This window comes from Cololabis saira, chromosome 12 (assembly GCF_033807715.1).
Source record: "Cololabis saira isolate AMF1-May2022 chromosome 12, fColSai1.1, whole genome shotgun sequence".
Lineage (NCBI taxonomy): Eukaryota > Metazoa > Chordata > Actinopteri > Beloniformes > Belonidae > Cololabis > Cololabis saira.
The window spans coordinates 9,390,549-9,409,607 of NC_084598.1; the positions used below are offsets into that span (position 1 = coordinate 9,390,549).

Genomic DNA, 19,059 nt, shown 5'->3' on the forward strand with positions numbered 1-19,059 from the left:
ATACAGGCAATTTGCCAAGTAGCCAGTTCTTTATGAATGTGAGAATAATTCTGAGTATCAGCTGTCTGCCAATGTCTAGTTTAAAGTTTGAGTTATGCATTTGTTTCTGGATCACCATTATATAACTTCAGACATTTCACCGACGGCTACTCATGTTGAAACTTTTGCAGCCATTAGAATCTATAGTTACTCCAGAGAGATGGCAACTAGGGTTCAATGGGCACCAAGGTTTACAAAAACAGCTTCAAAACCATTACTGAAGTTAGAACAAATCATCTTTTATTAAATCACAACTTCAGCACCCTGCTTTCATCTGGCTGTGGGGTGGGAGTGGTTTGCCCAGGTGGATGCCCACCGTCAGCCCAAACTCCTTGCTGTCATGCTCCTTGTGCACTTCAGGCTTCAGCTGGAAAGCCTTGTCATCAAAGCAGTCCAAGGGAATGAAGGACAGAGGCTTCTCCTCCAGGAGACCTTGCAGACGTGTGCGCCAGCCCTCCAGCATGCAGCCGCGGGCTTCAGGAGTAGCACAAGAAGGAGCCCAGAAGACCTGAGGGGCCACAACCTGGAAGCCACAGTAGTGCAGGATCCCATTCTGCACAGAAATTAACAGGCAGGTTTAGTCATGTGATGATCTGCAGGAAGTCCAGAACATTTCACATTTGTACCTGCAGTGGCCAGAGTGTGACGTTCATGTCTCCATTAATCCCAGTTGAGCTGAACATGGATTCAAGAGACCCAGTGGTGAAGGACAACATGGCCTTCTTGTCCTGCAAGGAGTAGAGTTCAGCACAGGGATACCAAAGCTAATTTAAACCCCAGTTCAACCCTTACCTTGAAGACTCCCTGGCTGTAGCGCTTCTCTTTTGAAAAGGCAAAGCCGCTTGTGAGCACACGATCAATCCAGCCCTTCATGATTGCAGGAACACTGAACCAGTACATGGGGAACTGGACAGAGAAGTTCTAGTTAGTACGACACAGGGTTTACTTCATTGGGTAGACATGACTGACAGCCAGATTACCTGGAAGATAACAAGGTCTGCCTCCGTCAGTTTAGATTGCTCCTTAGTGATGTCATCTGACAGCTTCCCTTCCTCACATGCCAGTCTGGTCTCCTCCAGATAACTGAAGTTTTCAGCATTCTTCACATCTCCTGAAAGAGTGGATGGGTTCATTAGGGCCTGATAGTAAGATTAAGACAACCTTTTAGTCCATCTGTTGGTTTGTCATATACCTTTGATGTCCTCTGCAGTAGCAGTGGCTTTAAAAGTCATGGCATACAGGTCGGATACCTCTACTGTGCAGCCCTGAGCAGTCAAGACCTCCACAGCCGCATCTTTAGCTGCAGCACTGAATGAAGCAGAGCTCTGATGAGCGTACACGATCAACACTTTCTTTGCTGTCGAGACAGGAAATGAGATTGATTAAGTGGACATCAGATCAGAAACAGTCAAAGATTCAGTAAAACAGAAACAAGTCTCTGCACATGAGCACAAAATACAAACATTCAACAAGAACTACAAGACAAATCATTACCCATTCTGAAGCAGCGGCCTGACAGTAAACAATAAACTTTTCAAACAGCTGGTTACACTAAAAACAAATGCTGCTCATGCTGGATGAAACTCAGCATCCTGGTTTTATACGCTCTTTGTATTCAAGCTCTCTCAGGTGTTGTCAATCAACAATCTGCTGTCTCGTTATGGCAAGAAAACTGGGACATAAATGACACTGCCTGACAATTTTATCAAATATAGAAACAGGTGGGTACAAGACAAATGGAGCACAGAACCGGAAGAGAGGAGATAGTTATAATGATCTAAGATTAGGCATACCGGAATAAATAATATTTTTTACAAGATGAGGAATCGCCCATCTTTTTTTAAGTTATTTATTTATTCATTCAAAGGGACAATGCACATTAACTCTAACATCAACCTTAAACTGGACATCTGTATCCGTGTTCTTTAATAGGAACACCAATCCTATACCTTGCCACTCTAAACCAGTAAAACTCCTGGAGAACACCAATTATCTCCTTTTTAGTTAAATTTAAAAATGAATGCCAGTTAAAAAGAAATATAAAAAAAAAAATGAAAAAAAATGCACTAAGCTCATACAAATATTTTTTCTCTTTCAGTTCTTAGTTTGCATTTAGAAAAATGTCCTCACATTAAATCAAAATAATGAGAACCTTCGCCTGTGGTTCAAATCAAATACATTTGTTGAAAACTTGTTTCATAACAGGGTTCTAAATGCTAACTTGAAACACTTTCTTAAAGTACTTTACGTAACGTATATATAAGTTATATATGTTATTTTAAGTATACATGCATTGTTAATACATAAATAACTGCTTCCATTATAAATCAGACAATAATTTCCTCTTTTATGATCACGAAAGAGTAAAATAAAGCAGGGCAGCCCTTTGGTTTCAGGGTTATGGTAGTTTTCATTTGCAGAGCTGCAGCATGTGTTCCTATAATGATTTGCTGCCACCAGCTGGTCAAAGAAGGAATTTAATTTAATAGAGTGGAGGCTTCCACAAGCTTTCAGCACAGTTTTTGGACAAATTTCCTTATTTTCTTATCCTATCCAAAACTACTTATGTGGGTGCACAGCCTTTTAACACCATCCTGGATCTTTTTTTATTTTCTATTGTAGAAAAACAGTACACATAAGGCTAAACTACACAGTTTTACCTGAAACAATGTTATGTCCTTCAAAGAATTTTCATTTGTTCCAACATAATCATATTTTTAAAGGAAGTGTTAGGATTGTTAGAGGGTGAAATATGATTTTAACATAATATGACAAAGCTGCATGAGTTGTCATGGAACAGGTTAATCGCAAAGTGTCTTTGGCTGCCTCTAGTGTTAAATAACTATAAATCTGTCCATGCACCTCTCAAGTAGGCAGCTCAAAAACTGCACAAACCGCAGAGGATGGTGATGGAGATGAGTAGATGTGCTGAAGCCAGCCTCTAAAACAGTAGAAACAAAGTCTTTTCTACGATATTTCTTTGATATTTTGATCAAAACATGTCATTTTTTAGGACAAAGCTAACCCATATCCTTTGTCATAACCTGTAAATATATAAGCCTGTAAAATTTAAAGATAAGACTTAAACATGGTTTAATATTTTGTTTGATGTAATCAACACTGGAGACATACCAGGTGGTTTGATCACCAGAGACAGAGTTGAATAAGAAGAAAGCTTTTTGTATTAAATATTATATGTACTGTATATTTGGGGCACATAGAAATAGTCTTTTGTTGCTAACTTCTAGAGTTTCAGTTGAAAGCTGAATAAGGCAAACAGAAGTAAAACTGTGATTTTATTTTATCACACTTTGTGCTTGAAGCTTTATTTTTAATTATTAGATTGAAGTATTATTTTTTTATGTTTTCCATCATGATATCTTAACATAATTCAAAGAGGTGTATTTCAAATCTAAATACATGGAATCAAACCGTTGTTTTAATAATTAACTGTTTACAATAAAAACCCTAAATGTTTCTACGAGCCGTACACATTCTGCCTCCTTTCGTTACGTAACGAAAATGCAATTTACATCGGTTGGCCTCCGATGCGTGAAACCACGCCCACAACTAACTCCGCCGGCCGGAGCTTCCACCATTTTTTCGTAGCGGTGTATCGCGTCATTCAGGCAGCCAATCAGCACAGAGCCTCATTATCATAGCCCCGCCCACTCAGAATCCCACATAGATAATGAGGTTAGAGAATGGGAAGATAAAGACATGCATTAGAAGCTGAATTTCTCATTTATTTAGCAAAAGCAATCAAAAGCTTGTTTTTAAGACATTCAAAGCCTGTTTAAAATAGGTATTAGATGCCATAATAGGTCCCCTATTAAAAAACATTCACCAACGGAGACTGCAGATGGACGTTTGGATCTTCACGAGACTGTTAATGTGACTGTTAATTGTGAATGAGCTCCACGTGACTCTTGAACACACCGTTTTTACTCTCTGTCTCATACATCGGGGATGTAGGTTACCAGATATTCAACACTATATTTCACAGACGCTAAAATTAAGCGTTTAAAGAAAAGAAGATTAGACTGTGCTCTTTTGTCCGCATTTGTTTGTATGTATCTGCACTGCAATAAGAGCATCAGTAAAACTACAACACTGAAGTATACGCTTCGCTCTTTCTCTCTGTCTGCCCCTGGACGTCTCCCTGCATGCCGGCCTCCCTGCTGATTGATGAATTGTATCTATTCTATGTGGTAATCAGATCCTTTTCTTCCAGGGGTTGCCGTAAGAACCAGGGGGTGTCCGTAAGAACGGCCCGATCAAGAGCCAGCCTGCCAGGCATATAACTTTAACGGTGAACTGCACATATATGTATGTTTGTTAGAAAGAGAGACAAGAGTTATACGAGGTCTGTGTTAGCATGGATGTGCAGATTCATTAGAGCCAACAGACACCTACGCAGGCCAATCAGCGCTATAATCTAAACTAGTTCAGCACCAGTGAGAAGTGAGATCTTGGCATGTGAGTACACAGATGTGACTCTAGAAAATAAGCCTGCCATACCAAGGGAAAGAGTGGCGTTTAAAACTGAAAAACAAACGATGACTACCTCAAACACAGAACTCAAAAGCAGCATGTGTCGGCAGCACTGGACACGTGCTGTTGGTTCCCCAGTGGGACACTTTTATTTCCTTTGTCACTGTGTTTTGTTCACCAGAGAATGTGGTAAAACACCGCCTTGCAAAAAAGCCCATGCTACACGGAGTAACTGATGCAAAAACAACACACTGTAAAAATCTACAAACAGCCTCTGCATAAATTTGTTTGACATTTAGGAGGTCGGAGTTGATTGATTTGGTGAAAAGTCACTCTTTTAAAAAAGTCTTTAGTGGATAGAGATGTTATGGTTAACAGTGTTTTGGATATCTTTATGATCAATGACACTTGACTCTTCACTGTGGAGACTGTTAGACATGAACCATGCAGCAACCACATGTGAAGCAGAGTTCACCAAGCGTTGGATTGGTCATCCACGAATATGGACCATGAGATGGGCTTAGACTGTCATGAGACAGTTTACTTTTACCCTACTGATAATGTGCTGTTGCCAGTGACGACTGAATGATCAATGCTACCGGAGCGTTTGTTGTAATCTAAAGCCTTTGTGTTGTCAGACTGGGCTTTGACTTTGATGCAACGTATACAGTAGGTCTCTTACAGCTACACATGTCATCCATCTCATCGTCACACTCCTCTACTATGGGCTTCTTGCTTTTTATAGGTCTCTGTGTTGATTTGATGTGGATAGTAACAAAAAACAGTATTTATATAGTATTATTAAGCAATATTATACTATTCACAACTTAGCAGCAGAGAACTTGTAAAACAACTTCAGACAGCAGCAAAAATACATGATGATACAAAATAAACTGGGCAGCATTCATTTCAATTTATAAATACAATCAGAAAGTTAAAAAGGCTATCTGACAAAAGTAACAGTCATAATAATTATACCATCAATAATAAGTCTTGTCTATTAAGCACTCCTTCCAACAAAATTACAAATTGCTTACCCAGAAATGAGGGGACAAGGCAGCCAGATAAGCAGCAGTAGAATATGTAACATATTCATCAGAGGATACCAGAGGAGACTTTTAAAGACAGATTGAAAGGTATTGAGGGATATGTGCCTGAGCGCAGCAGGCAACAAAAGTTCCATAAGGTGGAGGTGAGGCCGCCATCTGTGGATCTCAGTGGTCTGGAGGGCACTAAGCAGGTCAATGTTAATCATGTTTTTTTATTGCTGTTAAGCACTTTGCTGCCAGTAATACACACTATCACATCGCACCTGCCGCACCCACACTGTGATGATTGTACTGTAAATTAGAGCTACTATATGACTCACAGTGCACAACAGAGTGTGTGATATGACCTACGACTCAGTGCAGTATTTTAACCTTTTTATATTCAACATTGCTTTTATCCTATCCTAGGAATTGTTCTATAAAGGAACTTACAACTGAATTCTGTCAAAATTCTGTATTATATCATTCCACCTAAATGTTTCTATGTGATCATTTTTATCTTTTATTTTTATTTGCTATTATTGTTTATTTCTCTATTTCTCATTGTTCTTAACATGTCTATATTCCTACTGTGAAGCACTTTGAGCTGCAATTCTTGTATGAAAGGTGCTATACAAATAAAGTTTATTATTATTATTATTATTATTATTATTATTATTATTATTATTATTTACATGCCTGAGACTTGAGTTGAAGCAAAGGGAGGCAAATATATGGGAGGTGTGGTCATATTTTATATATATATATATATATATATATATATATATATATATATATATATATATATATATATATATATATATATATATATATATATATATATATATGGTTGCATATATATACTGTATATATAGGACTGTCTCAGAAAATTTGAATATTGTGATAAAGTTCTTTATTTTCTGTAATGCAATTAAAAAAACTAAAATGTCATACATTCTGGATTCATTACAAATCAACTGAAATATTGCAAGCCTTTTATTATTTTAATATTGCTGATTATGGCTTACAGTTTAAGATTAGGATTCCCAGAACATTCTAATTTTTTGAGATAGAATATTTGGGTTTTCTTAAGATGTAAGCCATGATCAGCAATATTAAAATAATAAAACGCTTGCAATATTTCAGTTGATTTGTAATGAATCCAGAATGTATGACATTTTTGCATTACAGAAAATAAAGGACTTTATCACAATATTCTAATTTTCTGAGACAGTCCTGTATATATAGGCTATATATATATATATATATATATATATATATATATATATATATATATATATATATATATATATATATATATATATATATATATATATATATATATACAAATTAAATCAGTGGATGTGTACTGTCTAATATCTACTAAGTAGTAAGATGGAATAAAACCATTCTCAGGTTGTGGGCGGGGCTAACGGAGCCTACCGGAAGTTGTCTCGGCAGCCACCGGAAGTGTCGCAGGACTCCGTTACTGTTTGAGCTTGTTTCTCTCAGAAAGGTGAGATAGATGTTTCCGCTAGTTTTGATTTCTGTTCTCACTACTTTAATAACGGTTTGATCTTCTTCTTATTCACTTTCAAAGAGCTATATAACCTATAAATGTACGTACCGGAGCGGGTGGAGGTTCATGTCTGCTAGTTTGACACGTCTCAGGACCGTCTGTCATTGGTTAATGTACAGACATAATGTGTAACTTTAGACAAACATGGAAAGTAACCCTTTCAGTTGTCGTTTTATTAACTTGGTTTTGCGTCTAAAAGCGGGGTTTATCGGCAAACTGGACGTGTGCTTTGTTGGCCGTAGTTGGTTAACATGAGTGGTCATTTAAAAACAAGTCATCATTTTGACCGTAGACGTTGAAGAAACCCGAGTTTTTACAAGAAATGGTGTAACTTTTGACAGAGGTAAAATCTGCATGCTGAATACAGTACATTTTTGTAATACATATGAGAAAGTCTTATTCAATTAAAGCCTCTTGCAGTAAACATTTGGGGCATTATATTTTAAAAACGTAGTTTTCCGTGGGAACGTGAAGTGGACCCCTCGCAGGTGAGCGAAGGTTAGGACATGAGTGGACTGCGCCTGCGCAGACCGTCACATTTCCTCCTTCAGTCTAAACTGTCAAAACATTTTAAAAACATTGAGATTTCCTAAATGTAGTGCTCTGAATATTTTATCATGAATGGTGACAGAGAGCCCTAGACAGAATTAATTATACCTCATCTTGCGCCAAGCTGACACTGATTCAGTTTAAGGTCGTACACAGAATTCACATGTCCAAAGTCAAGCTTAATAGACTGTTTGATACAGGTGATAAATGTGACAGATGCTCTTTATCACCTGCTTACCATACACATATGTTCTTTTCCTGCCCAAAGCTGTGTTCATTTTGGTCATCTTTCTATAATACTCTCTCAAAAGCCCTTAAAGGGAAAGTTCGTTTTTTTACAACCTGGACCTTATTTCTGGCCTTTTTTAAAGGTCGTATACTCACCCAGGCAAGTTTGGTGTCATTTGGAGTCCTTCGGAAGATATTAGGGGGTTTTTTGCGAGCCGCTTCTCCATATAATGGTAGTGAACGGGGCACAGCGGGACACAGACGATGCAGCATCTAAATAACACATGATTGCCGCGAAACTCTTCATTTCTTTTAAGAATCACTAGATCTGCTTCCAGGACCTGTTGTCTACATCCGGGGCTGTGTGTGTAACAAATAAATCAGTTTGTAAACAAGACCTCTGAACTCATGACGTCATCTCTGTGCGCGCATCCCAGACCCAGCTCCGTGTACAGCTGGAGTTCGCTACTGTTAGTTTACTGTTAGTTATTTGAAACATGTCTGAATATTTGTCAAATTCTGAGGTTGTGGACGACGACTTTGAATATGATGGACGTCCTTACCGTTTTGAGCCAGAGTATACGGCTGAAGAGCTCACTGAACGGAGGACAGATTGCGTTAGTCTTTTTCTTATAATAGTCTTTTTAATAGTCTTTTACTTATATATATCTGTGTTGTCCTCCAAAAGATGTAGCCCTTTGAGATGATGGGATTTTTGATTGCATATTATCTGTTAATTATCTCATCATTTATATGTCACAGTAGATGGTTTTATAAACTTGTTCTTAGTTTTATTCCTATAATTACTATTATTTGTTACAATGGCCTTAATGATAAAACAAATATTTTTAAAATATAAAGAAATGTATTTTTTACTTGAAATAAGACAGGTTAAGACTGGGTTGTGAGGAAACGCTCTTACTTGTTCACTTTCTGTGCCACATGTCAGAACAAGATTACGGGACTGGTGACGACAGTGAATAGTTGAGTCTAATACAGAGCTGAAAGCAATGTGTAAGCCGTAGTTTTCAGGATTTAAATGTCTCTCACTATAATCTCTTCATCAGTACTTGGCACAAAAAAGCGGTTGTTCTGTCCAGAAACAGGCGTGCTGAACCTGTTGTGTTTGTTTTTCTCTGTTTTTGTGCCGTGTTAGGTTATTGTGTGTGGATGTAGCACCACTGGAGAGTTGGGATGCCCCTGGAGGTCAAATGGCCATTCCCACAATGCCCTGCCCTGTCATGGAGAATCTCAAGCTCACTTATTATGGGCATGGTGGGGTCCTATTCCTACTTTTGGACCAGTAAGTTGTAACTTCTAGAGTTGTATAAACTATGGAAACAAGCCCAACACCTGTGCAGAGTGCTAAAACAACAATATTTCCACATTTCAACTGATTTTCTATACTGATTTTTAATTGACTCTCCTTTGTGATCCCTTTGTTTTTTTTCTAATTTGACTTATGAGAGTACATGAACTACCTGACTGTCCACAACCAGGAGGTTTTGTTGAACCTGATTGACCAGAGACCCTCTGACACGCCCCTCATCACTCTGTCCAATCACCAGTCCTGCATGGATGACCCACATGTGTGGGGTAAGAACAGAGGAGCATTAGGCGTCTTGGTTATTTCAGTTGGTAAATAGTTTAATACGTTTTCTTATCTGCAGGTGTACTGAAGCTCAGACAGCTATGGACTTTCAACAAGATGCGGTGGTTAGTTTTATCCCATTAACATGTATGCTGCAATTAACCCAAATGTAATTTTAATTATAATGTCCCCTTCTTAATGATGACGTTCACCGTACAGGACCCCAGCGGCATCTGACATCTGCTTCACGAAGGACATTCACTCCAGGTTCTTCAGCCGTGGGAAGTGTGTTCCTGTCTGCAGAGGTTCGTATCTGAAGGCACCAGAATTTGTCCAATCAGTCGAGTCAGCCACTTATATTGTGTGTTTTCTCAAGGCGATGGTGTTTACCAGAAAGGTATGGACTTTATTCTGGAGAGGCTGAATAAAGGAGAATGGGTGCACATTTTTCCAGAAGGTATGCAAACCTCAGCCTCATATTTTATCACTGGCATCATGTTGTTCTTGGATTTAATTTGTTGTATTGTGCCTGACTTCACTCCTCATTTAACAGGCAAAGTCAACATGACTGAGGAATTCATCCGTTTAAAATGGGGTGAGTGCAGTAAATGTTTTTTAATATATGTGGGTGTAATATTAAGCCGTTTTTTGCTGTCTTATTAACATATATGTCTGTTAGCTGTGCTGGACTGAAAATAAATCAACCTGGTAATCTTTATTCAGGACAAGCCAGGTTTACGTCAAATCCAGCACCTTTATGTTAAACGGTAGTTTTGAAGGATATTGAAGGAGTTGTATTTATGGACAGAGCACAATGCAATGTTTCAATTCTGCTAGAGTATTTTCCTGAAACTCGCACAAAATCACAAATTATTGAGCACTATAAGAACTTAGAAGCAATGTGTGAAGTTTGCCAAAGCACATGGATGGAGTTTCAGAGGGCAAAGAGTAACTACGTGAATTATTGTCTGTGAAGTTGTCATTCTGCTCATTCTCGGCTATTCTGCTCCTCACTAGAGTTAGCCTCTTTCAGGCATAGGCGGTTTTTAATATGGGCTTAGCGCCCAGAGTTCACCCTGGCCCTCCCTGTACCCACAAGCGGAGGGAGGCGTACGAGCAGATTCTTTATGAGAAGAGCCGACTCCCACAGGAGAAAGCCGAATCTTCAGTCACTAGATCTCTGTAGATGATCCATGCAGGCGGACACAGGATTTTGTTTTGATAGGCACAACACGGCCAATCACACTCAAGGAAAGACTATGCTCACAACATGACGTGAAGGGGGTCAGACCCACTGAAGAAAGTGAATGTAGTGATTCAGACCAGGTAGGCACAGAGCAACAGAAGAGTCGGATTTGATACTGGAGAACGCAAAGCCAAGTGCAAACTTTGTGAAATGCAAATAACTGTTACAACAGGGTCAACAACTAAAAAGTTCAGTTGTTTATGATAAATATTTTTATTCAATGTTTTCATAAAAGCCTTAATTTTTTTTAACATTTGAATAAACACCCAAAATGTTTGTGATTGCTAAATTAGACTAAAATAGAAGGCACAGTGACACTGAATGAAGAACCATTTGGGATATGTAAGAGCCGGCTCTTCTAGAGCGGAGCCGACTCAAAAGAGATGAACGTTAAGAGTCAGATCTACATCACAAGAAAGTCTCATATACAGATGTTGGACGAATAGCAGGAGGTGGAAAGGCGGGGCTCATCATAGACTGAGGTCAGTGTCAATGAACCCAACTATCCTAGTTGTTAGTGCGGCTATAGTTAACGTTTTACACATTTGTGTCATCACTAATGTGTGTGTGTGTGTATTTGAGTGAAATACTTGAGAAAAATCTAATATTTATATTTGCAATTCCAACATTTCCTTCCCTTTTTTTGTGAAATGTCGGTCTGGACTGCCTCGGTTTATTTCCTGCTAGTCTGTTGCATTATTATTATGGACGGATCATTTACAGTGACATTTACAGCGGTGAAATATATCCCTCCGCCCTGGTGGGCTGTTTAAGCCTGAAGTGGGCTCCCACCTCTTCGTCCACATCTTTTTGACTTCATTTTTCGCCACATCTCTGGTGGCTGCCCCGTGGCCAGCAGGAATTTATCAGAATTGCCTGATTTCCTTAGTTTTATAGACAAGTGTGCCATAGTGTGCAAGCAGCCTAACAGGCAACTCCCAAATATGCTGTGAAGTTTGGGGGAACATGTCTGTGTACGCATTTTTATCAGCTGAGCTTGTAGATGTGAGTGTGACCCCCTGATTAAATAAACACACTTGCAAAACAAAATTTGCTGTTTGATTACCAGATTTTACAAAAATGTCTTCAAAACTAAGCAGATAAATATTAGTTGTTCAGAAATACTCACAAAAATCAGGGTATTGGTATTGGCAAGATTTTATTTACTGTCTGATCCCAATTTTTCATTGCTGCTCAAAAACCAAAACAAGAAGTTACACAATCGTGCCCTGGAAAGTTTATTAGTTGCCATATGGAGAAGCAGTAACACATGAGTTGTGAGACTGAGGTAAATGTCCTTCGTTACTGTAGAGTTCGTTGTCCGAGATGATCAGCCCCTGTTGGTTTATAAAAACTGTTGAATTTGACTGCGTACTTGAACATCCATGGTACAGCTGTCCAGGTTGGAAATACAACTCTGAAACTGCTCTTTATTTCGTATATTCTTTAGCCAACGTTTATTTAAAAAAATACTGATTTTCTTTGTTTGTTTCTTTAAAACAAAAATAACAATAGTAACCCAGGTATTGGGAAGAAAACATTAATCTCAGAGCCTCAATGAAATAAATACAGGCACAAATTACAAATGCACATTTAAAAAAAAGAAAAAAGACTCTTAATTATACTATACAAGACTTGTTTTAAGGTACCTTTTTTTATATTATATACTATTGTAGTGTACACAAAGCCAGTGTACTCTGACGATGGGTAACAAGGTAACATCTCTGTCATGTTTTAGGCGTGGGTCGGCTAATAGCAGAGTGCTCCCTTAACCCCATCATCTTGCCCCTCTGGCATGTGGGTGAGTAATCCCAACTCAACGACAGACACACACACACACACACACACACACACACACACACACACACACGCACTGTGACCCCAGTACTGGTTATGATCTCCCAACAACTTCAGATCTCCTGTCCTGTCATTTCCACAAACTGCAAAGTGTTCCCCTGATTACAAATCTGTTAACTGAAGGCACCATTAAAGCCCTCTCATGAAACCAGTTTGAGACAGAATTGATCATGTGACATGGTGGGTAATAACCATTAGAAGCTGGTAAACTGGCCTTTAAGAGATGTGCACGCTCGGTATCCTCACAGAGACAGGCTGTGGCTCTTAAACCACGATTGTTGGTATTCAGTGGCCCCAATGTGTCTCAACAAAACGGCGTCAGTGCGGCTTGTACGTTTGACAAAAGGAAGGATGGCTCTGAATGAAACGCCTCCGCTGGTTCCTCTCGAGGTGGATTAGCAGCTCTGGCTTCGAGCCTCTCCCGAATTATGTAACTTCTCGCCCCATCTCAAAGAAAGAGTCCAGCCGGCAGAGGAAAGTCATTTTAGCCGCTTGAATCTACAGTCTCATTCTTTTGATCGCTACCCACAGTTGGTGACCATAACTGAGGGTAGGAGCGTAGTTTAATCAGTAAACAGGAAACCTTGCCTTTTTGCCCAAATGCTCTCCTCCCTGCAGCAGACCAGTACAGTCACAATCTGCGTTTCAGTCAGCAAACATTTGTCTCATAATGTGGACGGAGAAAGCCAAAACATTTGGAGACTGACACGGTTGCACAGATTCACTTAACGAGTTGTTCTTCCAGATCTCCACATATCCTTCCCTCATTTGCAAACCTTAGTCATGTAACCATCACCAGAAGACAACACACAAACTGTTTTCAGCCTTAAAGTGTAAACATAAATATTAATAACATGGAGGCGAAGCAGCACAGGAGGAAAGCTGTTAGTTTCTGATCTGTCTTCACCTGTTAGCATGGCCAGTGACCATGGATGACTTTGTGATGTATTTCCATGCTGGTGTAATGTGGATAGAGATCCTTCTCGACTTCGAAAGATTAAAAAAAAAAAAAAAGTATGCAATGACCCATTATCCTTTAAATTCACAAGTGCAATGAGGAGAGTTTTGAACGTTAAGAATAAATAGGCAGCTAAAGACAAAATACAGATTGTTTCATACTTAACTGAAAAATGCCTTCTTTACTTCTACTTTTGTCTCAGGTTTGACTGACGTTCTGCCAAACGTAAAGCCCTACATTCCTCGGATCGGCAACGTAGGACCCCTTCTACAGTATCTTAAGCCGGATTCACAGTGTGCGATTTTTGCTGTCTTGTAAGATCAATGCAAGCCAGGCTGTGCGACTTGCATCGGCTTAAGACATCAAGAGCGGTGTGTACAGACTGTACGATGGCGGCCTGTCGTGTCGTAGGCTACGACCTGATGCGGCGGGATGTACGCCCTGTGGTTAACAAACAAAAGTGAGAATGAACCAGTCTTTATCAGCTTTTATCTGTACCAAAAATGCCGCCTTCTTGGAGTCTGTCTTTGGTCGTAAGACGGTTTTATTCCTGAGATGTACGACCACCGTTTTTGATTTCATAATTGCACATTTTCCTCTGAGACGGCCAAAATCACACAGTGTGAACCCGGCGTTACCCTTCAATATTTTTGGTCTGGCCCTGTTCATCGCTGGTTTTTGTGAACCATCAGTGACTTTTGTGTTTACTTGTTATCTTCCTCCAGAGAATCACAGTCCTGGTGGGGAAACCATTCAGCGTCAAAGAACTTGTGGAAACCCTTCGAGCTGAAAACAGGAGCCAGGTAAAGACAAAATATCATTCATTAGTGTACAATTCACAATCTATGTTTTTATTAACACGGGTGACACAAACTAAGGACGTTATTGTACGTGGTGCATCTGCAGCACTAATTTAGGCCAAAACAAACAGCCAAAACGGAAAGCAGCGTTTTAAAGATCCTGTAGATCTCTTCATTTAAATAATAGGCTACAGGCACTTCTTCCTCATTTTTTGTGGGAGCCTTTTTTTTTTACTGAAGGAAATAATAGAAACTTTCCTGAGTGATGTTTATGCTCACACAGGCAGAGACGGTACAAAGGTTACTTTGCATTACGGCTCCTGAGCAATAAAAGTGAGGAACAAGAAGAAGAGATGCTTTTCATTATGATAAAAACATCAATGTAAAGCTGTATCCTCTCATGTGAGATTTGCTGTGCTAAACTTTTAAATATGAAACATTTTATTCTTTTAAGTACTGTAGAGATGTTGCGTTAACGTCCTTTAGATTGCAAGATTTCCAAATATGTACACAAGGCTGCCAAGTTTCATGAAAAGTTCAAAGAAAGTTTAGGATTAGGACAGAGGGGTGGAGGTGGAGTTAAGGTTGGGACGAAGGGCTGGGTGAATATTTAAGTAACTGAATATCCAAGAACTCTATGAACAGCTACCTCAATTTATCATGATCATGTAGATTTTTGTGTGGCAGTATATCCGTAAATCTAAAAGTAATGGAATACATGCAAAAACATGTATCCCAAATCCTATAACTTAATTTCAGTCTTTCTTTTTTGTTCAAGCAGTCATTTTTCCTGGATAGTCATTTTCCAGGAAGTTCCAAATATTTAGTAATTGACCAGCTGAAATGTTACTGTGAGTTACGGATCCTCTTTATCTGAAACGTTCCCACAGATGGAGATGAGGAAGACCTTGACTGATTTCATCCAGGAGGAGTTTTACAACCTGAAAGCCCAGGCGGAGGAACTCCACACGCAGATCGACACCAGATCCTGAGACGCAGCCTTCCTGTTTCTGCCTGCAAATACTTCTCACAACCACTAGGACCGAGGCCACTTTACCCTTAAACCGGGTATAATCCTGAAATATTCTTCCTCATCCGTCGTCTGATCTGGTTTGAATACTCAAAACATCCAGCCTGCTCAAGATTCACATGATTTTGGTTTATTTTGGTTTGTGTGCTGTGCTCTGAACAGAATGACGGTCATTAATGGTTATTTCTGGAATTTTGGATCCTACACAAACTACTTTGTGATTCAGCCATTTTTTTAAAAACAAATTGTGTTTTTAAGTATTTGAGCATATTTAGTTTCAGTGATAAACCACGACAAGCAGCACTGTAGGTGGATGGGAGATTAAATACTTTGAAAGTACTTCAGCAGCAGGTTAGTGATTCTCAATGTTACCCATGTCAATGTTTACTTCGGCTATTACCTCACTGGAATCTTGGGAATTACATAAATTTTGTATGAATCATTGCTTCACCGTTCAAGCTCAATGCCAATGTTCAGTGCCTCAGTAGGACCTGTTAAGTTCTTTATGTTTGGGTGTAGAGGTTCAGAGAGTGGAGAATATGATCTTTAGCCACATTTAAAGTTATAATCCTCAAGATTTCAGTCGTCCTTTTTTATACACACTTGCAGTTAGTGAAGATAACGGCCCATGAGTGCACTGCACAGATTTGAAAACTCTTTGTTAAGCAGGTACAATGGTTGTGTTGAAAAAAAATGGAGGAGAAACTCGTCTATGAAGATGCGAGAAAGTCAGATGAAATAACCGATTTCATGCTGCAGAAGCAGTTTTTTTAAAAAGCAGCATGACGCAGTGAAAGACGTTTGCAGGGGAGTTGGAGCTGTGAAACTTTATCTGACAGCTCACGCTCACTTATTTGGAAAAAATATAAACAATAGCTATGAATCACTTTGTTTCGCAGACGCTTTTTTGAATATCTTGATCTGCAGATAGATTAATAAAAAGTTACACCTGATTACATACTACATTTATTGTTTCTTTTTATGTGCAGAAATGTCATTTAATTTCAGTTTGGAAACAGTAAAGTCCCAAACTAAATGAATAGAAAAACACGATTTGTGATTATTGCCGGAAATTAATAGTTTTCTTCTATTTGATTTTGTAAAAATCTTAAGGATTATAACCTTAACTGTTACGGCCACAAAGTTTTCCAAGCGAGAACAAAAGAAGACGTGGTTATAAAAATAATCGTTTTAATAATAGTTTTGCAGAATCTTGCATTATTGATCTTTTTTAGGTGACACAGTTACACCAACCACCTCCCCCGTTTTCAGCAGGACTGTACACCAAGCTGCTCCCCATTGAATTACTACATGTTAGTATGTTTTGACATTGTGCTGCACTGTCATTTTTGTACTCTTCACCAGAACAAAGAGGACATAATTGTTCTAGTAATAAAATGGTTTTTGTTTCACCTTTAATGTGCAGGCCTTGTATCCTGCTCTTTTGGTGGAATCTCTTTTATTTTCTGTTGTAACTAAAGCTTCTTTTCACAGACAATGATGCTCTTTTTCAGGCTGGGGTCCTTCTTGTGAATGCTAACTCTTTATCTGGAGCGTCTGAACCTTTTCTTGGATCCCTCTCAGGTTGTTCCACCTCTTCCTGTGTATCTGTAGTGTCCACCTTCTTGTTATTCCCCCTTTTAGCTCAGGCACACCAGCTGTTGCCGCTTAACAGAAAATGCAGCTGCTTCTAATGAAGTTGCTGTTTGCAGGGCCTCAACTTCGTTATAATCATGAGGGGGCCAAACCCCCCCGAAAAAAATGTATGTGTGCACTTTTCCTCCACACAGACTGGAACTTGTAAAGGAAGAGTGTGCAGTGATAAATGTGCAATGATTCAGTCCTGATTTTTCATTTATCAGTTTTGCTAAAGGAGATTTTTTTCTGATTTTGCTTAGTTCTATTATCTAAAAAATAATTCATGAATGCATAAATTATAGTAGGTTGCTTATATAAAATTGCTGTGCTTAAAGGCTTCTTTATTTTATTTTTCCCATTCAACAGCTTTTTTTATGTTTGTGATTCCAGAACTGAGAAACCAAATGAAACTGATGATTTTCTGTCCTCTACTACGGTTCATTTCAGTAGTATTTTATTAATTTATTGATGAGTCTCTCGGCTTCACATTTGAGAAAACTGTGTTTGTAATCTTATTATTCTGGTTATTTAGTCGTGGCGCAAACACCGGTTCAATTCATGGCTAAAATCTGGGTGCAAACCAGTCGTGCATGTTTATAACGTTTTACATTTATTTAGATTTATTGAAGATGATGCCTGAGCACAGCTTCTCCAATCAGGAGAAGAGTGTGTGTATGAACATTTCTCGCTTATGTGCATTCACATTTTTTTTATATGAAACCACATGTACATCTGGCCACTGACTGATGTGAATCTTGGCCATGCTTAATCAGCGTTTGGTCCGGCACTTAAGATTGTTAAATTATCCTTTAAAGTGTAGTTTGTTTGTTTTTTAGCTTTTTGGGGGGGTTCCTCTCCTTACCCTTGTATGAATTCAATCACAACAGAGGAGGGGACATCTTTTATCTCTGGGTGGAGTGGTTTTGTAAAGGAGAAGAACCTCTGTGGTTATTTTATAATGTATTGCCTTACCCTGATTGCCACACTTTCCTTCTGTATTTGAATGCCAATAAAATATCTGACTTTTCACAAATTTGATTTGCACAGTTTGTATCTTTGCACAGTCATCACCAAAACATGCTGAACGTAGTAACAGCGATGTCACTGTGGTTACAGAAGACAGCTGGCATGTGACAAATGGATTAAGTAAAACATGTATGTGTGTGTGAGAAATTGCCAGTCACAAAAATGGATTCTGATTTCGTAAGGCCATACGTGATCAAGAAACATGCTAATGCAAAATTAGAATCATTAAAGGGGACTTTTAAGACTAAAATCATCTTCTCTCTATGAGAGCCTTTATTTGGATGTTTGTGGTGACTACCAATTTAAGATATATAACCTAACACAAACCTGTCACTTTGTTTGTGGTCACCTGAACCTGAAAATGTTCAGAGAACATTTTTCTAAATAATTTTTGCAGTCAATCAGCCATTAATAGGAAAAACCTACCAACGCCAGAGCAGGCTAGCATCCTCTGAAAAAAAAAAAAGACTATTCAACTTTGCTGTGCAGGCACCAAAGCTGCCAGTCAATATGTAAAACCTCCTTTGTAACATCACAACGTTTACTTAGGTGATGTTAGATGGCAGGTAACCTGAAGATGAAGTTATCTAACAGAGTATTTTAAGCCTTTTTAGCCTTTCTTTTGTGGATTACAAATATATTAATTTTACTTTCCTTTTCTGACTTGTGCTGCTACGCTTGGTTGATATTAGGCTGTGTTGCAGAAGTTGTTCATCTGCTGCCTGGTTTTGCGGTTTAGGTTTTTAAAGATAACACAAGACATGATGTTGCTGGTTTCCATAATTGACATGCAAATTACCATTCTTATCCTGAACTGATAGCAGGGATTTAACTGCTGACTCCTAAACCACATCTGGTTGTCAATGTGCTTGATGGAACCAAGTTCAGAAAATATTGCATTATCATTATTGTATTATCTCTGAGTAAGTAGTTAATACACAGCTAAATAGGCTGTGTCAGACATGATATTCTGGTTATATTTGTTTGTCTGACATG

The 19,059-nt window shown here is 38.7% G+C and overlaps 2 protein-coding genes across 2 annotated transcripts; one reads left to right on the plus strand and one right to left on the minus strand.

The window, feature by feature from the left end:
• Positions 1-257: 257 nt before the first annotated feature.
• Positions 258-5,745, minus strand: LOC133456274 (NAD(P)H dehydrogenase [quinone] 1-like). Its single transcript, XM_061734736.1, has 6 exons — positions 5,571-5,745; positions 1,232-1,396; positions 1,020-1,150; positions 832-945; positions 666-767; positions 258-592 (listed from the first exon to the last, which is right to left on the minus strand). The coding sequence occupies exons 2-6, from the start codon at positions 1,269-1,271 to the stop codon at positions 296-298; spliced, it is 684 nt and encodes a 227-aa protein (XP_061590720.1). The 5' UTR covers positions 1,272-1,396; positions 5,571-5,745; the 3' UTR covers positions 258-295.
• Positions 5,746-7,118: 1,373 nt separating this feature from the next.
• Positions 7,119-18,070, plus strand: tafazzin (tafazzin, phospholipid-lysophospholipid transacylase). Its single transcript, XM_061735383.1, has 11 exons — positions 7,119-7,483; positions 9,074-9,220; positions 9,385-9,513; positions 9,588-9,633; positions 9,728-9,813; positions 9,885-9,965; positions 10,062-10,103; positions 12,493-12,555; positions 13,772-13,824; positions 14,295-14,372; positions 15,260-18,070. Exons 2-11 carry the CDS (start codon positions 9,112-9,114, stop codon positions 15,359-15,361), a joined length of 789 nt encoding a protein of 262 aa, XP_061591367.1. The 5' UTR covers positions 7,119-7,483; positions 9,074-9,111; the 3' UTR covers positions 15,362-18,070.
• Positions 18,071-19,059: the final 989 nt, after the last annotated feature.

Bases quoted from the DNA above. Each gene is read 5' to 3' on its own strand.
- LOC133456274 (XM_061734736.1), bottom strand. From the start codon at position 1,271: ATGACTTTTAAAGCCACTGCTACTGCAGAGGACATCAAAG. The intron at 946-1,019 runs GTAATCTGGCTG...TTCTCTGTCCAG, and splicing joins CAGACCTTGTTATCTTCCAG to TTCCCCATGTACTGGTTCAG. The intron at 593-665 runs GTACAAATGTGA...ATTTCTGTGCAG, and splicing joins TCACACTCTGGCCACTGCAG to AATGGGATCCTGCACTACTG.
- tafazzin (XM_061735383.1), top strand. From the start codon at position 9,112: ATGCCCCTGGAGGTCAAATGGCCATTCCCACAATGCCCTGCCCTGTCA. The intron at 9,814-9,884 runs GTTCGTATCTGA...TGTTTTCTCAAG, and splicing joins GTGTGTTCCTGTCTGCAGAG to GCGATGGTGTTTACCAGAAA. The intron at 10,104-12,492 runs GTGAGTGCAGTA...GTCATGTTTTAG, and splicing joins ATTCATCCGTTTAAAATGGG to GCGTGGGTCGGCTAATAGCA.